The sequence below is a fragment of the Lynx rufus genome, unplaced genomic scaffold (assembly GCF_022079265.1).
Source record: "Lynx rufus isolate CCGP_SWC_20201006 ecotype Redwood Valley unplaced genomic scaffold, mLynRuf1.p SCAF_4, whole genome shotgun sequence".
NCBI classification, from domain to species: domain Eukaryota; kingdom Metazoa; phylum Chordata; class Mammalia; order Carnivora; family Felidae; genus Lynx; species Lynx rufus.
In genome coordinates this window covers 59,459,093-59,476,992 of record NW_025814856.1, presented here as the reverse complement: position 1 = coordinate 59,476,992, position 17,900 = coordinate 59,459,093, and the positions used below count along the sequence as shown (strand labels likewise).

The window sequence follows — 17,900 nt, the reverse complement described above, 5'->3', positions numbered from 1 at the left end:
TTTAAACCTCTTTGCTTCAGTTTTCTCTGCTGTCAAATGGGTATAATATTAATACATATCTCATATAGTTGTTGGGAAACTCAAATTTAATAGATCTAAATTGTTTTAAAATAGTGCCAAGGCACACAGAAGGCACTGCATAAATAGTAGCTGTTACTCAGAGTCGTGGAGTCTGCTAACATGAGTCAGGGCATGTTGTGTGCCTGGCATGGCTCCCGGGGTTCTCACGATGATGTCCCTGTTCAGAAAGAAGGAAACTGAGGCACAGAGATTCAGTCACCACACCCAGTGGCACCTGGACACTCTGCTGGACTGAAAGGAGGCTGCAAATTCAGGGCTCCCAGTACAGAGCCTCTCCCTGATTCTGATACCCTCACAGGGCACCCAACTCTGGCTGGGGGGCCTGGTCACAAAGAGCAAGGGGCCAGCCTTCCCTGAACAGGGAAGTGGGTTGGGTGCAAGCAAGGGGTTTTCCAGGGGTTTTCCTGGAGCCTGCAGCCTCACTTTGCCATGTTTTCTCCAGAGTAGCCTGGGGTCTAACTGCCAGGGCTGAGCACCTGGACATGTATGTGTTGCCTGGAGCCTAAAGTACAGACATGTGACCCATAGCAGAACCATTACCATTCTGTCATCATTCCCGAAAAGGATGAGTCCCGCTTTGGTGACTATCCCTGGCTGATGGGCTCCTGGGATAGGCAAGGCTTCTCCCTCGGGCACCAGGCCTGCAGTGTTTAGCGTTGAGTTGAAGAAAGTCAGCTTCTGTTGAGGACAGGAAAACCAAAAGATGGTAGATGAAAGAGGCCCCCACTGCTGGCATTCCAGGCAAAGTTGAACAGGGCTAAGGGGATGAAAGGGAGCTGGGCATGGCTAGGGGGAGGAGAGAGGCAGCTAGGGCAGCCACAACACAAGACTAGTCCTAGGCAACACCTAGGACTTTGCCTCCAGTAGCACAAACAAGACCTGGAAGAGCCTCAGAGTCCTCAGGGAGCCCTCAAGTTCTATGTGCCCCTAGGATCCTATGTATTGGCCGCTGGCCTCAGACCTCAGGTGGAGAGACACTAGGAGAAAATCTGCCCAAGGCATCACAGAGTACCCTGGGGATGCCACTAAGCACTGGTCACATTGCACAGAATCTTGTGGCAATGGGGGGAGCAGAGAGACTCATGGATGGAGTCTGGGGAGTTGGTCAGCAGTCAGGGGTTTGGACAGTCTGAGGCTTTGTGGAGAACAAGACTGCCCTCTGTGGGGAGCAGATTGTTCCCAATGACAGTCCTGCCAAATCCCTATACCTCTTGAGAGCTTGTGAGTGCCAGGGCTCACCATCTGCAGTATATGGACTGCCCACTGCCCAAGCCCTAGCCTGAGCATGGTACTCCGCCCCACTGGGACCAAGTCAAAGTCACAGCTGGACTTGGGATCTCTGTAAGCCCATGGGTGAGAGTCAAAATATTTTACAACCAACATAGCTTGAACCCAGAGCTGTTGCAGGGATCCGGAGGCCTTGAGATGTGCTGGAACTTTATCCTTCAGCCACCAGATGGTGGACAGACCTAATGGTCCTAGGAGAGGGACTGAGGTGACTGGGGGCACTTGGGTGGGTTTGGGGGTCTAGGCAGTGACTCTTTGACAGCCAGTTCAGACATATTTTGATAGCAGGGCACACGAGTGTATCCAACCCAATCCTAGCCAAGTACAAACACACCTGCCCACAGGCCTCTGTCCAGGCGCCTGGCACCTTGTCGTTCCCTCGGATCCAGTTATGAATCGCCTCTGCTGACTGCTCCCAGTTGATCTGTTGGGCAGGACGTGTGTGCTCAGCCAGTCTCTTCCCCACTCCTTGGCTATCCAGACAACACACCTGTTCTCTCCTTCCCTTCCCCACCACCCTCCAACCTCCCACTTCCCACCCTCCCCAACCTGTCCTGCACCCTGATGAACCCTGACTGAGTGGAGCCCTGGGGAATGAGCTGGGACATCTGGCTTCCTGTTGGGCACTGGTCTGAGTCCCTGAGCTGGAACAGGCCTCTCTCTGGTACCCCAGCTCTGGGTGCTCTCTGACCCCAGCCTTTCACTGGTTGTGTAAACTTTAGGAGGATGATTGGGGAAGATAACACTCAGTTAAGGTGGCCAAGGCCTGACACAGACACCCCAGCAGAGTGCAGGCTCATCCCATAGGCCCCCCAACAGCTTCTCCTCACTTGTAGGGCTCACATAGACCCCTATGCACCCCATAAGCCCTGATCAGAGGTACAGCCCATAAGCTTCCCCATGCCCAAAGCTGCAGTAGCTCTGAGAAACTGAATTACTTCTCGGATCTCATCTTAGAGACTTCCAGCACTGTGGCTGATGTTTTACACACTGCCCCACCTCAGCTCTTCTCCCTGGAGACCCTGCCTGTCCATTCTTCCTAAAGGGGAACAGAGAACAACCCAGAACACATCCTGTTGCCTGCCTGTCCAGGTGTCACAGGAACTTTGCTCACACTTCTCCTGCGTGGGCTGCTCTCTCTTCAGGCCTTAAACAATTATAGCTTGGCTAGTCAGCCTAAACCCCAGCTTCCCTGGGACACCCTCTGCACTCCAGCACATGCATGGGCAGCCTTTGGGGTGGGCAGGGCTCTGCACTCACCTTGGCTGTTTCCTTCTTCTGAATGCCCTCGTAGGTGGCTCCTTCCTCAGGCTGGGGGAGTCTGGGGGCTTTGCCTTCGGCGATCAGCCTCACAGCCTGCACCTGGGGAGACCAGGTCAGTTGGCATCCCCAGCATTACAACCCTCCCCTCACTCCCAGGCCCTGGGTTCACCATGAACCTGGACTCAGCCCCACACTGACCAGACTTGCCTGACCCCATGCCAGGTACTCCATGGGTACCCAAGGAATATCCCTGATAGAAATGGGTACAATTAGTCTGAATCTAATTCCATTCTGAAGGAGGAGTACAAAACCCTGCCATCTCTACCACAGTTTTAGAAGATTATATAGAAGATCTTATACCTTCTGAGAACTTAGATTATATAAACTACAAAGCCCTATACAGATGTAACAAACACAATTCCCATATTTTCATCTAAAACCTTCCCTGTCTGTTAAGGGGAGTGGATTCTGAGCCCCATGAGGTGTTTGGAGGTCTGAGATTAAGCAGGAAGCTGTTTTTCTGTGAAGGAAAAGGGAAGATTGTAGAAGAAGGAATCAGGGAAATAGGCAGGAGAGACAAGGAGCCTAGGTCCATCCTGAGGGGGTCCTGGGGGGACCCCCAGAGATACCCAAACCAAGAAGTGATGAGAATGTCAGAAACATCTAAAGCAGGACTGCCCAGAAGAACGTTCTGGATGAGGGACATGTTCTGTGTCAGAACTGTCCAATACAGTGGCCAGTGTAGTTCCTGTACTGGGGATTTGAAAGGTAGCTATGGGAACTGAGGACCTCAATTTTTAATTAGAATTCAATTTAATGAATTTAATAGGTGCATGTGACTAGCAGGTGTCATATTGGATGGCACAGCTCTAAACCACTAAAGTTGTTTCCTGTGGGATATGTCAGATAAGCCCCTTCTCTGTCTCTCCTATCAAATCTCCAGCAAGTCTACTTTGTTCATTATTTTTGTAAGCAGGTGGACTCCATGGGAGGGAATACAAGAGGCATCTGTTTGACATACACAAAAAATAAAAGATGGCTGACATCTGGGCAGCAGTGAGCACTCTCACGTCATTGCTCTGCTTATTGCTACTCCCAAACAGGGAACGTTCTCCTCTCTGAGATAGCCTCCTCTTTGACTCCTGACTGCTGCTGGAACCAACCAGAAGTTCATGTGTGTCTCTGCCTTTTGGTCAACTCTGGCTGGCTTCCTTTGGCTCCACCACCAGCAGCCACACAGAACACCAGTCCCTAAGGGGTCAGGTCCCATGGGGCCTGCCTGCTGTACCAATCACAATTGTGTCTGACATCAGTCCTTCTTGTCTGTCTTGCTCTGGTAACAGAACCCTGTCTCCTGCAGACAACTTAACCTATATGACTACAGTTGGGCTTCTCTGATTTTTCATTCAGGAATTTTGTGAGAAAGAGGGTTTTTCTTCCTTTGGAATCCAGAGGCAAAAGCCTCGAGCCATCAGTGACTACTTTTCCTCTCATTTGAGGGCAGCCCACCTGAAGATGAAGCTCATCAAAGAGAGAAAAGTAGAATCAGAAGGAAGGCAAAGATACAGAATCCTAAGACATGGCTTCTACCTCTGGACTCAGCCATGCTTGGCACCATCCTTGTCTTTTGTCTTCTATATTAAATGAGCCAAAAATGTTCCCTTTGTGGATAAGCTTTCCGAATTGGGTTCGGTCAGTTGTAAGCAAGAGTCTTGGCTAACAACAATACATTGTATGTCCTAATCCTGCCTCTTTGAGAGCTCTCTCCCTCTAGAATCCTGGAACTGGGGAAAGAGCCTGGGGGGCAGGCTGGGCCTGGATACCAGTAAGGGGAGGCCCACATATGGCATGGCCGCTTCCCAGCCCTTACCATCCCTTTGATGCCTTCAGGAAAGAGGAAGCGGTTGTATAGAGTGCTCACGGTGTCATCCGGGAGGATCTCACACTCCTTCTGGAGAAGAAGGTCCCCAGTGTCCAGACCGTCATCTGCCCAGAAGATGGTAAAACCCCCTTTCTTGTCTCCATGAATAAGGGTCCTAGGGAGCACAAGTTTTAAAGCCTGAGTCTAGGGGGCAATCCGGGAGCACCTAGCACCTGCTAGGTGTTGTGGTAAAAGCCCTATATGCTTGATGTGACATAATACCCCAACAGGTATCACAGGCATTATATGCCCCTTTTACGGATAAGGAAACTAAGGTCTAAGAAGTGAAGAGACATAACCAAGGAGGTCAGGGAGCCTGACCCTGAGGTCGGTGAGCCTGAATCTCAGTCTGGCTACAAACCCCCACTCTTCCCAGCTCAGATGCCTCCCCTTGCTGATCACCCAGCTAAACTGCACCATCAGTCACATGGTTCCATTTGTCCCCTTAGCACTTACCATGTCAAACCATCTTGTTCAGATGACCTTTTACTCCATCTCTATCCCTTTCTAAGTAGGATGCTGCTGTGTACTGGCAGTGGGTGTGGTTTCAAGCAGGCCTCTGGCCACACTGCCTGGGTTGGTACCCTTGGGCGAGTCCCTTAACCCATTCTGTTCCAGTGACTCTGCCTGCCAGGGTGGGACCACTGATGTGTGTACTTCACAGTTGACTGTAGGAACCCAGAGCATTTAGCAAGGTCTGTACCTGATTCTCTCTGGCACTCTTGGCACTACTGAGAACATCTCACCAGTCAGCCATGTGGATGCCATCTGGCAGCACAGGAGGGGCCCCTGCATGATGCCTGTTCTGTGGCCCCAGAGCAAAGTTGTGGGCTAGGGGAGGATGACTTCTTGGCAGATGGGGGTGTTTTTGCCCTGTCTCACCAGTTGATGGCCGAGGCCCCTCGGTGCCGGGGGAGCAGACTTGGGTGGTAGATGATGGAGCCGTGGCAGGGGGCATTGATGACCTCCATGGGGATGAACTGGCTGCAGAAGGGCAGGACGTTGAGCTCGGCACCCAAAGCCTGGTATTTTGCCACCACATCGGGCAGAGCCTGTCCTTTCACTCGCCAGCGGGGGAACTTGAACACTGGCACTCCATCCTTCTCGGCCTCCAGGCCTGTGGAACAGCAGGTGAGAAACCGGCCCCTCCCCGCACCCATCCACCCACAGCCACCACTGCCTTCCCAGCAAAGTGACTCCTACATCTTCTTTCCCAGCCTGTCCCTCCTGCCCTTCCCCATTGCCCAACGGGACTCCACTGGGCAGCACAGAGGGAACACAACCAAGGGGACACCACTGGCCAAGGGCAAGGTTGCAATGGCTGCTCTGCCTGGACTCACTTCTGCTGACCACCAAGGCATCTGAGCTCCCTGCTCTCCCAGGTTCCTGTCTGACCCCTGAAAGCTAAGCTCTTCTCCTCACCCCTCCCAAAGCCTCACCATGCTGTCCCCAAGCTTCTGTCCTCCACCCTTCAACTTTCTGGGATGGCAGCTGGGACCCTACAAACTGCATTCCTGCTTCGTCAAATACTCCCTGTCAAGCACTGCCAATAAGGGGTAATGGAGGGACACTAAAAGGTTGAGGGGAAGGGGAAAGTGAGGGAGGTGGGGTTTGCTCCTTTCTGTCACGTTCCTGTCCTGAGAGCCCCACCCAACCATGCCACCTCACTTCTTAACCCCAGCTGCAGCAGTGCTTTCCCAGAGGAGCAGCTGGATTAATTTGCCATTTTCCCAACATCTGCAGAATTACCCAAACGTAAACTTTCCTCCCACCATGTCTGCCTTCCAAAGTCTGGGTCTCAGCTTGCAAGCACCCCCACCTGAACCTGCCCAGTTACCAACACCTAGGAGCACCATGCAGTCCTCATGGGTCTGAATTCCAGCCCCAAGCTTCCGAGATTTAGAAACCACAGCTTCCTTCTACTTCCCCAGCCTGGGAGGTGGCAGCTGCCAGCTGCATTCACTACCCTGATAGCTTGGAGTTCCCTTTTGCCTGCCCCTCTTCAGCACGTAATGAACACATCCCCATCCTGGGTTCTCCATTAGAACATCCATCCTGATAACTGGTCCCCGACTAGACCTGACCCACTCTGTAGCCCCCTCTGCCTCTGCCCTGCATTTGGGGACGTTGAGGGAATGTGGGATCAAAGTGAGCCGACTGGACTGTGCTTGCAAAAGCTGTCCACACTATGACCAAGGAATACTTCTGCAAGACATCCAAGGTCAGGGTCAAGTAGCAGCCCCACCCAGGATCCATCTGGGTCCAGACTCATAGACTGGTATCAGTGGTCACTTAGTGGCTGGTATCAGGGTTCATTTTGTGGTGAGTTCAGGTTGTATCACAGATCACACTGGGGTCAAGTCCAAGAGTGTGCACTGGCTAGCATCAGGATGATGCTGGAGCTGGTTCCAGGGGTCAGCCTATGCTTTTCAGTCTAGAGAGATATTTCTATGAACCATACCCCTGTGCCTGGCCAGCCCCACAAGGCCTCTTTCCCAATCTGGCCTTCCATTTTTAAGCCCCACTTTATATTCTGCATCCATCTGGCCCAAGAAGGACTTATGAATGTCCCTGGAGGGTCTTTTTATTTGAGCTGAGCACCCCTCCTTCCTCCCCTGGGTTCCTGCTGTGCTGTGGGTTCCCAGCCCAGAGGCTAGTGATTGTCAAACGGTGCTCCTCCAAGAGCCAGAGGCCCAGCCTCACCTGGGAACTTGTTAGAAATGCAGATTCTCAGACCCCACCCATCTCTCTAAACAAACTCCCAGGGCAGGGCTCAGGACTGGGCATAACAGGCACTCCCAGTGATGGGGATATGGTGCACATTCATATCTGAGAACACTGACCTGCAGTGTCTCACACCTAGCAGCCCTTTCAGAGCCTGATGCTGGGGTCAGAGAAGCCTGGAATAGTCAGGGAGCAGGGCCCTGGGAGCAGGCCAGGCTTCTCCATGGTCCTTCTCCAGGACACAACCCCCACCCCATGATCAGGTGGGGAAGGGACTTTTACTTTGTTCCAGAAAATCCCAGCAGCCAGTTGGTGCCTGAGCAGGATTCAAGGTGGAGTATGTACAGCTGCCTCCAGCCAGGGATGCCCACAAACAACACAAGACCCTGCAATCTTCTGCTCCCACCCACCACCCATTGCTACCTGCCTGCCCGGGCACCCCCTTTCCCTGCTCTTGGGCCACCCACTCACCCAGGGGATCCGCCTTTCCATCCTTGTCTGGGACAGTGAAAACGCCCACGACCTCATGTCCCTCCTTCCGCAGGTGACAGTAAACTTCCTGGCCAAACAGGCTCTGCCCAATCACGGCGATCTTCATGGCAGCAGGGATCTGTCAGAAGGATCTGGGGATGGAATAAGACTGCAGCATTAGACAGGGCTCACTGGCCTCGGAGAGCCAACCCTAGTCCAAGTGGGCAGCTGCACAGCACCTTGGCCACCCTGCCCTCCTCAACCACTTGGGGTTATCTCTGGGGCTCCCTGAGTATCAGGACGCTGCAGGGAGTCTCTACTGTGAAAGGGACCAGAGGAGAAAGTTCTGCAAGGGATGGATTTTAGATGCCACAGTAGGTGAGTTGCATGGAGATTGGAGAATTAGGGATTCCTCCTTGAAACTTCCCAAGTTGGCATGGAACACTGAGAGTTGAGTCCTCTGAGATATATATTTTTTAATTGTTTAAATATGTATTCATTTTTGAAAGAAAGAGAGAGAGAGAACAGGGCAGGGGCACAGAGATAGGGAGACACAGAATCTGAAGCAGGCTCCAGGCTCTGAGCTGTCAGCACAGAGCCCAACATGGGGTTTAAACCCACAAACTGCAAGATCATGACCTGAGCCAAAGTCAGGCGCTTAACTGACTGAGTCACCCAGGCGTCCCTGAACACAGGTTCTTAAACTTCACATAGTACACTTTATCAAAATTTCCCTTTATGATTAGTGGGTTTTGTATTCTACTTAAGAAATTGTTGCCTACTGCCAGTTCATGAAGAAGTGCTCTCTGTCTTCTAAAATCTTTATTGTTTGACAAAGGAGCAAAGTCTACTCAATGGAGGAAAGAGAGCTTTTCAACAAATGTTGCTGGCACAACTGGACATCCACATGCAAAAATGTGAATCCAGGCACAGACCTTACGCCCTTTTTAAATATTAACTCAAAATACATCACAGACCTAAATGTGAAATGCAAAATTCTGACTCCTAGAAGGTAACACAGAAGAAAATTTCATCACCTTGGTTATACAGTGAGTTTTAGATACAACATCAAAGGAACGATTTGTGAAGTAAACAATGGATGCACTCTCGCACATTGCTGATGGAATGCAAAATGACACAGTCACTTTGGAAGGCATTTTGGCAGTTTCTCACAAAACTAAACATACCATTACCATATGATCTAGCAACCACACTCTTTGGTCTTTACAAAAGGAGTTGTAAACTTACATACACACAAAAACCTGCACATGGATATGTATAGCAACTTTACTCATGATTTCCAAAACTTGGAAGCAACCAAAGTGTCTTCCTGTAGGTGAATGGATTGATAAACTGTGGGACATTCAGACAATAGGACTGAAAAGAAACGAGCTATCAAGCCATGAAAAGACATGGAGGAATCTTAGATGCATATTATCAAATGAAAAAAAGTCACTCTTAAAAGGCCACATAATGTAGGACTCTAACTTTATGATATTCTGGAAAAGGCAAAACCCCAATTTTTATTGGACACAATAAAAATCAGTGGCTACCAGGAGTTGGAGAAGAGGAAAGGGATGAACTGGTGGAGCACAGGATGTTCAGGGAAGCAGAAACACCGTGTGATCCCATAATGATGAGTACGTATATTATGCTTTTGTCCAAACCCATATAACATGCAACACCAAGAGTAAACCCCAATGTACACTATGGACTCTGGGTGACACTGTGTGAGCGTAGGTTCATCAACTGTAACAAATGTATCACTCTGGTGGGGGATGTTGGGATGGGGGGGTGCTATGTGTGGCAGAAGGCAGTGGAAATGTAAGAAATCTCTGTACCTTCCCTTTAATTTTGCTGCAAACTTTAAACTGCTCTAAAAAATAAAGTGTTAATTTTAAAAAGAGAGGTATTAGAAAAAAAATTATTGTTTTACGTTTTATATTTCATTGCATGCAATTCTTCCAGAATTTTTTGTGTATAGCAGGAAGTGGAAGTCCAGAGATATTTTTCCAGTACCATATATGAGTAAATCTATCTCTGGGCTTGTATTCTGTTCCATTGTCAGTTTGTCTATCTTTGTGTTTATTATACCTTAAAAAGTTTTGTAATAATGGTAAAAAATATGTAATAGAGAATTTGCCATTTTAATAATTTCTAAATGTGCAGTTCAGAACTCTTTTACATTCACAGTATTGTGTAAGTATCACAACTATTTCATCACCCCAAACAGAAACTCTATGTTCATTAAGCAGTAACTTTCCATTAGCCACCAGTAGCCCCTGTTGGCCTCCAATCTACTTTCTGTCTCTGTAAATTTGCCCATACATGGCATCACATGTAAGTGAAATCATGTACCTGGCTTATTCCACTTAGCATAATGTTTTCTAGGTTTAAGCATGTTGTTTATAGCAGCACTTTCAACAATAGCCAAATTATGGAAAGAGCCTAAATGTCCATCAACTGATGAATGGATAAAGAAATTATGGATGGAGGAGGAGCCAAGATGGCAGACAGCATGGAAGTTTTTTGTGTGTCTCGCGTCCATGAAATACAGCCAGACCAACACTAAACCATCCTACACACTTAGAAAACTGACTGGAGGATTAACACAATAATCTGCACAACCTGAACCACAGAATTCAGCAGGTACGTGGCACAGAGAAGTGGACTTGGGGAGCAAGAGGTGCAGGAAGGGAGGTGCTTTTGCTAGCGGAGAGAGGATGGAGACTGGGGAGTGGGGAGAGAATACGGGAAAAGCACCCCTCCCCAAAAGCAGCTGGAGATAAAGTGGAAAATTGGAAACAGCTGCAGGGACTAAACTAAAAAGGGAGAAAGGAGAAAGGAGAGGGTTTAAATTCCATTAAGACTGTAAACAAGGGGAGTGCAAAGTCTGCAACTCCGCAGCTCGATATCTGGCAGTGCTCTGGAGGGAAGGGCAAATCCCCAGGAACAGAGTGGGGTCAGGGAGGATCTTGGGCCACACGGGGAAAAGCAGTTCCACTGCTGGAAAGACATTTGGTAGAGACTGTTGAAGCCACCTGGTCCCAGCAGACCCCAGAAAATGGCCACATTCGCTGGTGCTGGAACAAGGTCATTAAGGGTGAAGCCTAGTGCCAGATGTGTGTTGTGATCTTCCATAATCCCTGAAATGCTGCTGCTACACTATCTCATGAACTTTTTCTGGGGTGGGCTGGCACCTGGCCGCAGTGTCGGGGCACCAGCAGCAGAAGGGTCCAGCAGGTGTTCCTGGGTGCAACCAGCATTTGGCCATTGATTGGTGAGACCCTTCTGCAGAGGGGCAGGACAGGTCAAAGCCGCAGTCTTTTGGAAGTAAGGGGCTGGGGAAAGCAGCTGCATCTGAGACAAAACTCAGGAGAGAGGTAGTGCCTGGGGCCTGGTCACAAAGAGTGAAAAAGCAGGGAGTGGATGAAAACTGAAGACAGAGGGCAGGTGCGTGATTGCTGATCTGGGAGAACAGACTGGGTAGCTGGGTGGAGGCATTTTCACCATCCCTGCCCATGCACATACGCACCTACGAGCTCCACAACAATCCATCCCAGTAGGCTACCAGCACCATCTAGTGGAAATCGGGGCCGTTACACTGAGCCCTGCCCAACTGGGCCAACTTCACTCTTCAGGAGCACAAGTCTCACCGCCGGCTTAGTTTATGGACTATAAAGCACTACATAGACTGACTTTTAGGGGAAAAGAAAGTAATTTCAGTCCTATTTCAATCTGTTAGCAGGTCCATCTATTCAATTTTCTTTCTTTTTTTTCTCTTTTACACTTCTTTTTCTTGGATACAGAAAGAGAAAAAATTCATTTTAATTTTCAATTTTTATTAAAAATATTTTTCTTTAACTTTCATTACTATATTTTTTACTTTTGTGTAAATTTTTTCAAATTCTATTTTACTTCCATTTTATTTTAGTCTACTTAAGTGTATTGATCTTTTCAAATTTTCAAACAATTGCTTTTTTTCTTTTTCTTTTACTCTTTTTTGTTTCTTTTCTTTTTCTTGAAAGCAGAAAGAGAAAAACTTCATTTTTACCTTCAATTTCTATTAAAAATATTTTTCTTTAATTTTTTACTATATTTTTTGCCTTTATGTAAATTTTTTCAAATTCTATTTTACTTCCATCATTTTGTTTTAGTCTACTACAGTGTATTCACTTTTTCAAATTTTCAAATGATTTCCTTTTTTCCTTTATTTTCCTTTTTCTTCTTTCTTTTTTTTGTTTCTTTTCTTTCTCTTGAATATAGAAAAAGAAAAAATTCATTTTTTATTTTTAATTTTTAATAAAATATTTCTTTAATTTTTTCTACTATATTCTTTACTTCTGTGTATATTTTTTCAAATTTTATTTTACTTCCATCATCTCATTTTAGTCCACTTCAGTGTATTAATTTTTTGAAATTCTCAAACGATTTCCTTTTTTTTCCTTTTTCCTCCCCTTTTTTCTCTAATCTGTCAAACCACTTTCAACACCCAGACCAAAACACACCTAGGATCTAGCATCATTTATTCGATTTGTGTGTGTGAGGGGGTTAATTTTTTAATTTTAATTTTTTAATTTTAATTTTTCTACCTCATTAATTCCTTTTCTCCCTTCAAAATGACAAAACAAAGGAATTCACCCCAAAAGAAAGAGCACGAAGAAACGACAGCCAGGGATTTAACCAACACAGATACAAGCAAGATGTCTGAACAAGAATTTAGAATCATGATAATAAGAATACTAGCTGGAGTTGAAAATAGATTAGAATCCCTTTATGCAGGGATAAAAGACATAAAAAAAAGCCAGAATGAAATTAAAAATGCTATAACTGAGCTGCAATCATGGATGGATGCAGCGGCGGCAAGTATGAACGAGGCAGAAAAGAGAATCAGTGATAAAGAGGACAAACTTATAGAGAATAGTGAAGCAGAAAAAAAGAGGGAGACTAAGGCAAAAGAGCATGATTTAAGAATTAGAGAAATCAGTGACTCATTAAAAAGGAACAACATCAGAATCATAGGGGTCCTAGAAGAGGAAGAGAGAGAAATAGGGGTAGAAGGGTTATGTAAGCAAATCATAGCAGAAAACTTTCCTAACCTGGGGAAAGACACAGACATCAAAATCCAGGAAGCACAGAGGACCCCCATTAGATTCAACAAAACCTGACCATCAACAAGGCATATCATAGTCAAATTCACAAAATACTCAGGTAAGGAAAGAATCATGAAAGCAGCAAGGGAAAAAAAAGTCCCTAACCTACAAGGGGAGGCAGATCAGGTTTGCAGCAGACCTATCCACAGAAACTTGGCAGGCCAGAAAGGAGTGGCGGGATATATTCAGTGTGCTGAATCAGAAAAATATGCAGCCAAGAATTCTTTATCCAGCAAGGCTGTCATTCAAAATAGAAGGAGAGATAAAAAGTTTCCCAGACAAACAAAAATTAAAGGAGTTTGTGACCACTAAACCAGCCCTGCAAGAAATTTTAAGGGGGACTCTCTGAGGGGAGAAAAGATATATATATATCTCAAGAGCAACAAAGATTAAAAAGGACCAGAGAACACCACCAGAAACTCCAACTCTACAAGCATCATAATGGCAATAAATTCATACCTTTCAGTACTCACTCTAAATGTCAATGGACTCAATGCTCCAATGAAAAGACAGAGAGTAACAGAATGGATAAGAAAACAAGATCCATCTATATGCTGTTTACAAGAGACCCACTTTAGACCTAAAGACACCTTCATATTGAAAATAAGGGGATGGAGAACCATCTATCACGCTAATGGTCAACAAAAGAAAGCCAGAGTAGCCATACTTATATCAGACAATCTAGACTTTAAAATAGACTGTATCAAGAGATGCAGAAGGGCATTATATCATAATCAAGGAGTCCATCCATCAAGAAAACCTAACAATTGTAAACATTTATGCACCAAATGTGAGAACATCCAAATATATACATCAATTAATCACAAACATAAAGAAAGTCACCGATAGTAATACCATAATAGTAAGAGGCTTCAACACCCCATTCACCGCAATAGATCATCAAATCAAAAAATCAACAAGGAAACAATGGCTGTGAATGACACACTGGACCAGATGGACTTAACAGGTATATTCAGAACATTTCATCCTAAAGCAGCAGAATATACATTCTTCTCCAGTGCACATGGAACATTCTCCAGAATAGACCATATACTGGGACACAAATCAGCCCTAATTAAGTACAAAAAGATAGAGATCATACCGTGCATATTTTCAGACCACAATGCTACAAAACTCGAAATCAACCACAAGAAAAAATTGGGAAAGGTAACAAATACTTGGAGACTGAAGAACATCCTACTAAAGAATGAATGGGCTAACCAAAGAGTTAAAGAGGAAATTAAAAAGTATATGGAAGTCAATTAAAATGATAACACCACAACCCAAAACCTCTGGGATGCAGCAAAGGCAGTCATAAGAGGAAAGTGTATAGCAATCCAGGCCTTTCTAAAGAAGGAAGAAAGATCTCAGATACACAACCTAACCTTACACCTTAAGGAAGTGGAAAAAGAACAGCAAATAAAACCCCAAACCAGCAGAAGACAGGAAATAATAAACATTAGAGCAGAAATTAATGCTATTGAAACCAAAAAAACAGTAGAACAGATCAATGAAACCAGAAGTTGCTTCTTTGAAAGAATTAACAAAATTGATAAACCACTAGCCAGTCTGATCAAAAAGAAAAAGGAAAGGACCCAGATAAATAAAGAATGAAAGAGGAGAGATCACAACCAACACGGCAGAAATAAAGACAATAATAAAAGAATATTATGACCAATTATATGCCAATAAAATGGGCAATATGGAAGAAATGGACAAATTCCTAGAAACATATACACTACAAAAACTGAAACAGAAAAATAGAAAATTAGAACAGACCCATAACAAGTAAGGAAATCGAATTAGTAATCAAAAATCTGCCAAAAAACAAGAGTCCAGGGCCAGATGGCTTTCCAGGGGAATTCTACCAAACATTTAAGGAAGAGTTAACACCTATTCTCTTGAAGCTTCTCCAAAAAATAGAAATGGAAGGAAAACTTCCAAACTCATTCTATGAAGCCAGCATTACCTTGATTCCAAAACCAGACAGAGACCCCACTAAAAAGGAAAACTATAGACCAAGTTCCCTGATGAACATAGATGCAAAAATCCTCAACAAGATATTAGCCAAACAGCTCCAAATTATTACATTAAAAAAATTGTTCACCACGATCAAGTGGGATTTATATCTTGGACGCAGGGCTGGTTGAATACCTGCCAAACAATTAACATGATTCATCACATCAATAAAAGAGAGGACAAGAACCATATGATCCTCTCAATAGATGCTGGGAAAGCATTTGACAAAATACAGCATCCTTTCTTGATAAAAACGCTCAAGAAAGTATGGATAGAAGGAGCATACCTCGAGATCATAAAAGCCATATATGAACGACCCAACACTAATATCATCCTCAACAGGGAAACACTGACAACTTTCCCCCTAAGGTCAAGAACAAGACAGGGATGTCCACTCTCACCACTGTTATTCAAGATAGTATTGGTCGTCTTAGCCTCTGCAATCACACAACACAAAGGAATAAAAGGCATCCAAATCGGCCAGGAGGAGGTCAAATTTTCACTCTTCACAAATGACATAATACTCTATATGGCAAACCAAAAAGATTCCACCAAAAAACTGCTAGAATTGATTCATGAATTCAGCAAAGTTGCAGGATATAAAATCAATGCACAAAAATCAGTTGCATTCCTATATACCAACAATGAAGTCACAGAAAGAGAAATCAAGGAATCGATCCCATTTACAGTTGCACCAAAAACCATAAAATAACTAGGAATAAATCTAACCAAAGAGGTGAAAAATCTATACACTGAAAACTCTAAAAAGCTTATGAAAGAAATTGAAGAAGACACCAAAAAAATGGAAGAATATTCCATGCTCCTGGATAGGAAGAACAAATATTGTTAAATGTCAATACTAGCCAAAGCAATCTACATATTCAATGCAGTCCCTATCAAAATAACACCAGCGTTCTTCACAGAGCTAGAGCAAATAATCCCAAAATATGTATGGAACCAGAAAAGACCCCAAATAGCCAAAGCAATCTTGAAAAAGAAAACCAAAGAAGGAGGCATCACAATCCCAGACTTCAGGCTATACTACAAAGTTGTAATCATCAAGACAGTACGGTACTGGCACAAGAACAGACACTCAGATCAATGGAACAGAATAGAGAACCCAGAAATGGACCCACAAACGTATGGCCAACTAATCTTTGACAAAGCAGGAAAAAATGTCCAATGGAATAAAGACAGGCTCTTCAGCAAGTGGTGCTGGGAAAACTGGACAGCGACATGCAGAAGAATGAACCTGGACCACAATACTGGCTTATTTCGCTTAGCATAATACCCTCTACCTCTAAGCAGGTCATTGCAAATGGCAAGATTTCATTCTCTCTCTCTCTTTTTTTATGGATATCTAATTTAATTCAATTTTTTATTTTTTAAAATTTACGTCCAAACTAGTTAGCATATAGTGAAACAATGATTTCCAGAGTAGATTCCTTAGTGCCCCTTACCCATTTAGCCCATCATCCCTCCCACCACCCCTCCAGTAACCTGCAGTTTCTTCTCCACATTTATGAGTCTCTTCTGTTTTGTCCCCCTGTTTTTGTACTATTTTTGTTTCCCTTCCCTTATGTTCATCTGTTTTGTCTCTTAAAGTGCTCATATGAGTGAAGTCATATGATATTTGTCTTTCTCTGACAGAATAATTTCACTTAGCGTAATACCCCCCAGGTCCATCCATGTAGTTGCAAATGGCAAGATTTCATTCTTTTTGATTGCTGAATAATACTCCATTGTGTATATATACGCCAAATCTTCTTTATCCATTCATTCATCGATGGACATTTGGGCTCTTTCCATACTTTGGCTATTGTTGATAGTGCTGCTATAAACATGAGGGTGCATGTGTCCCTTCAAAACAGCACACCTGTATCCCGTGGATAAACGCCTAGTAGTGCAATTGCTGGGTCGTAGGGTCGTTCTATTTTTAATTTTTTGAGGAACCTTCATACTGTTTTCCAGAGTGGCTGCACCAGCATGCATTGCCACCAACAATGCAAAAGAGATCCTCTTTCTCTGCATCCTTGCCAACATCTGTTGTGGCCTGAGTTGTTAATGTTAGCCATTCTGACAGGTGTGAGGTGGTATCTCATTGTGGTTTTGATTTGTATTTCCCTGATGATGAGTGATGTTGAGTAGTTTTTCATGTGTCAGTTGGCCATCTGGTTGTCTTCTTTGGAGAAGTGTCTATTCATGTCTTTTGCCCATTTCTCCACTGGATTATTTGTTTTTTGGGTGTTGAGTTTGATAAGTTCTCTGTAGATTTTGGATACTAACCCTTTATCTGATATGTCATTTGCAAATATCTTCTCCCATTCTGTAGGTTGCATTTTAGTTTTGTTGATTGTTTCCTTTGCTGTGTAGAAGCTTTTTGTTTTGATGAGGTCCCAGTAGTTCATTTTTGCTTTTGTTTCCCTTGTCTCTGGAGTCGTGTTGAGTAAGAAGTTGCTGTGGCCAAGATCAAAGAGGTTTTTGCCTGCTTTTTTTCTCGAGGATTTTGATGGCTTCCTTTCTTACAATGAAGTCTTTTAACCATTTTGAGTTTTTGTGTATGGTGTGAGAAAGTGGTCCAGGTTCACTCTTCTGCATGTCGCTGTCCAGTTTTCCCAGCACCACTTGCTGAAGAGACTGTCTTTATTCCATTGGAAATTTTTTCCTGCTTTGTCAAAGATTAGTTGGCCATATGTTTGTGGGTCCATTTCTGGGTTCTCTATTCTGTTCCATTGATCTGAGTGTCTGTTCTTGTGCCAGTACCGTACTGTCTTGATGATTACAACTTTGTAGTATAGCCTGAAGTCTGGGATTGTGATGCCTCCTTCTTTGGTTTTCTTTTTCAAGATTGCTTTGGCTATTTGGGGTCTTTTCTGGTTCCATACATATTTTGGGATTATTTGCTCTAGCTCTGTGAAGAACGCTGGTGTTATTTTGATAGGGACTGCATTGAATATGTAGATTGCTTTGGCTAGTATTGA

The 17,900-nt window shown here is 44.8% G+C and overlaps 1 protein-coding gene across 2 annotated transcripts in view; it reads right to left on the bottom strand.

Moving 5' to 3' along the window:
• Positions 1–7,877, bottom strand: part of ALDH1L1 (aldehyde dehydrogenase 1 family member L1) — an 88,735-nt gene extending 80,858 nt beyond the window's left edge. The window contains exons 1-6 of one of the 2 annotated variants that reach the window (XM_047096253.1): positions 7,748–7,877; positions 5,435–5,669; positions 4,502–4,667; positions 2,629–2,730; positions 1,703–1,792; positions 622–759 (exon numbers count right to left, since the gene is read on the bottom strand). In XM_047096253.1, coding sequence (XP_046952209.1) covers positions 622–759; positions 1,703–1,792; positions 2,629–2,730; positions 4,502–4,667; positions 5,435–5,669; positions 7,748–7,874 — 858 coding nt within the window. In that variant the 5' untranslated portion in view covers positions 7,875–7,877. The remainder of the gene's footprint in view (positions 1–621; positions 760–1,702; positions 1,793–2,628; positions 2,731–4,501; positions 4,668–5,434; positions 5,670–7,747) is intronic. The other variant, XM_047096252.1, reaches the window with a different exon arrangement.
• Between the last annotated feature and the right edge of the window lie 10,023 nt (positions 7,878–17,900).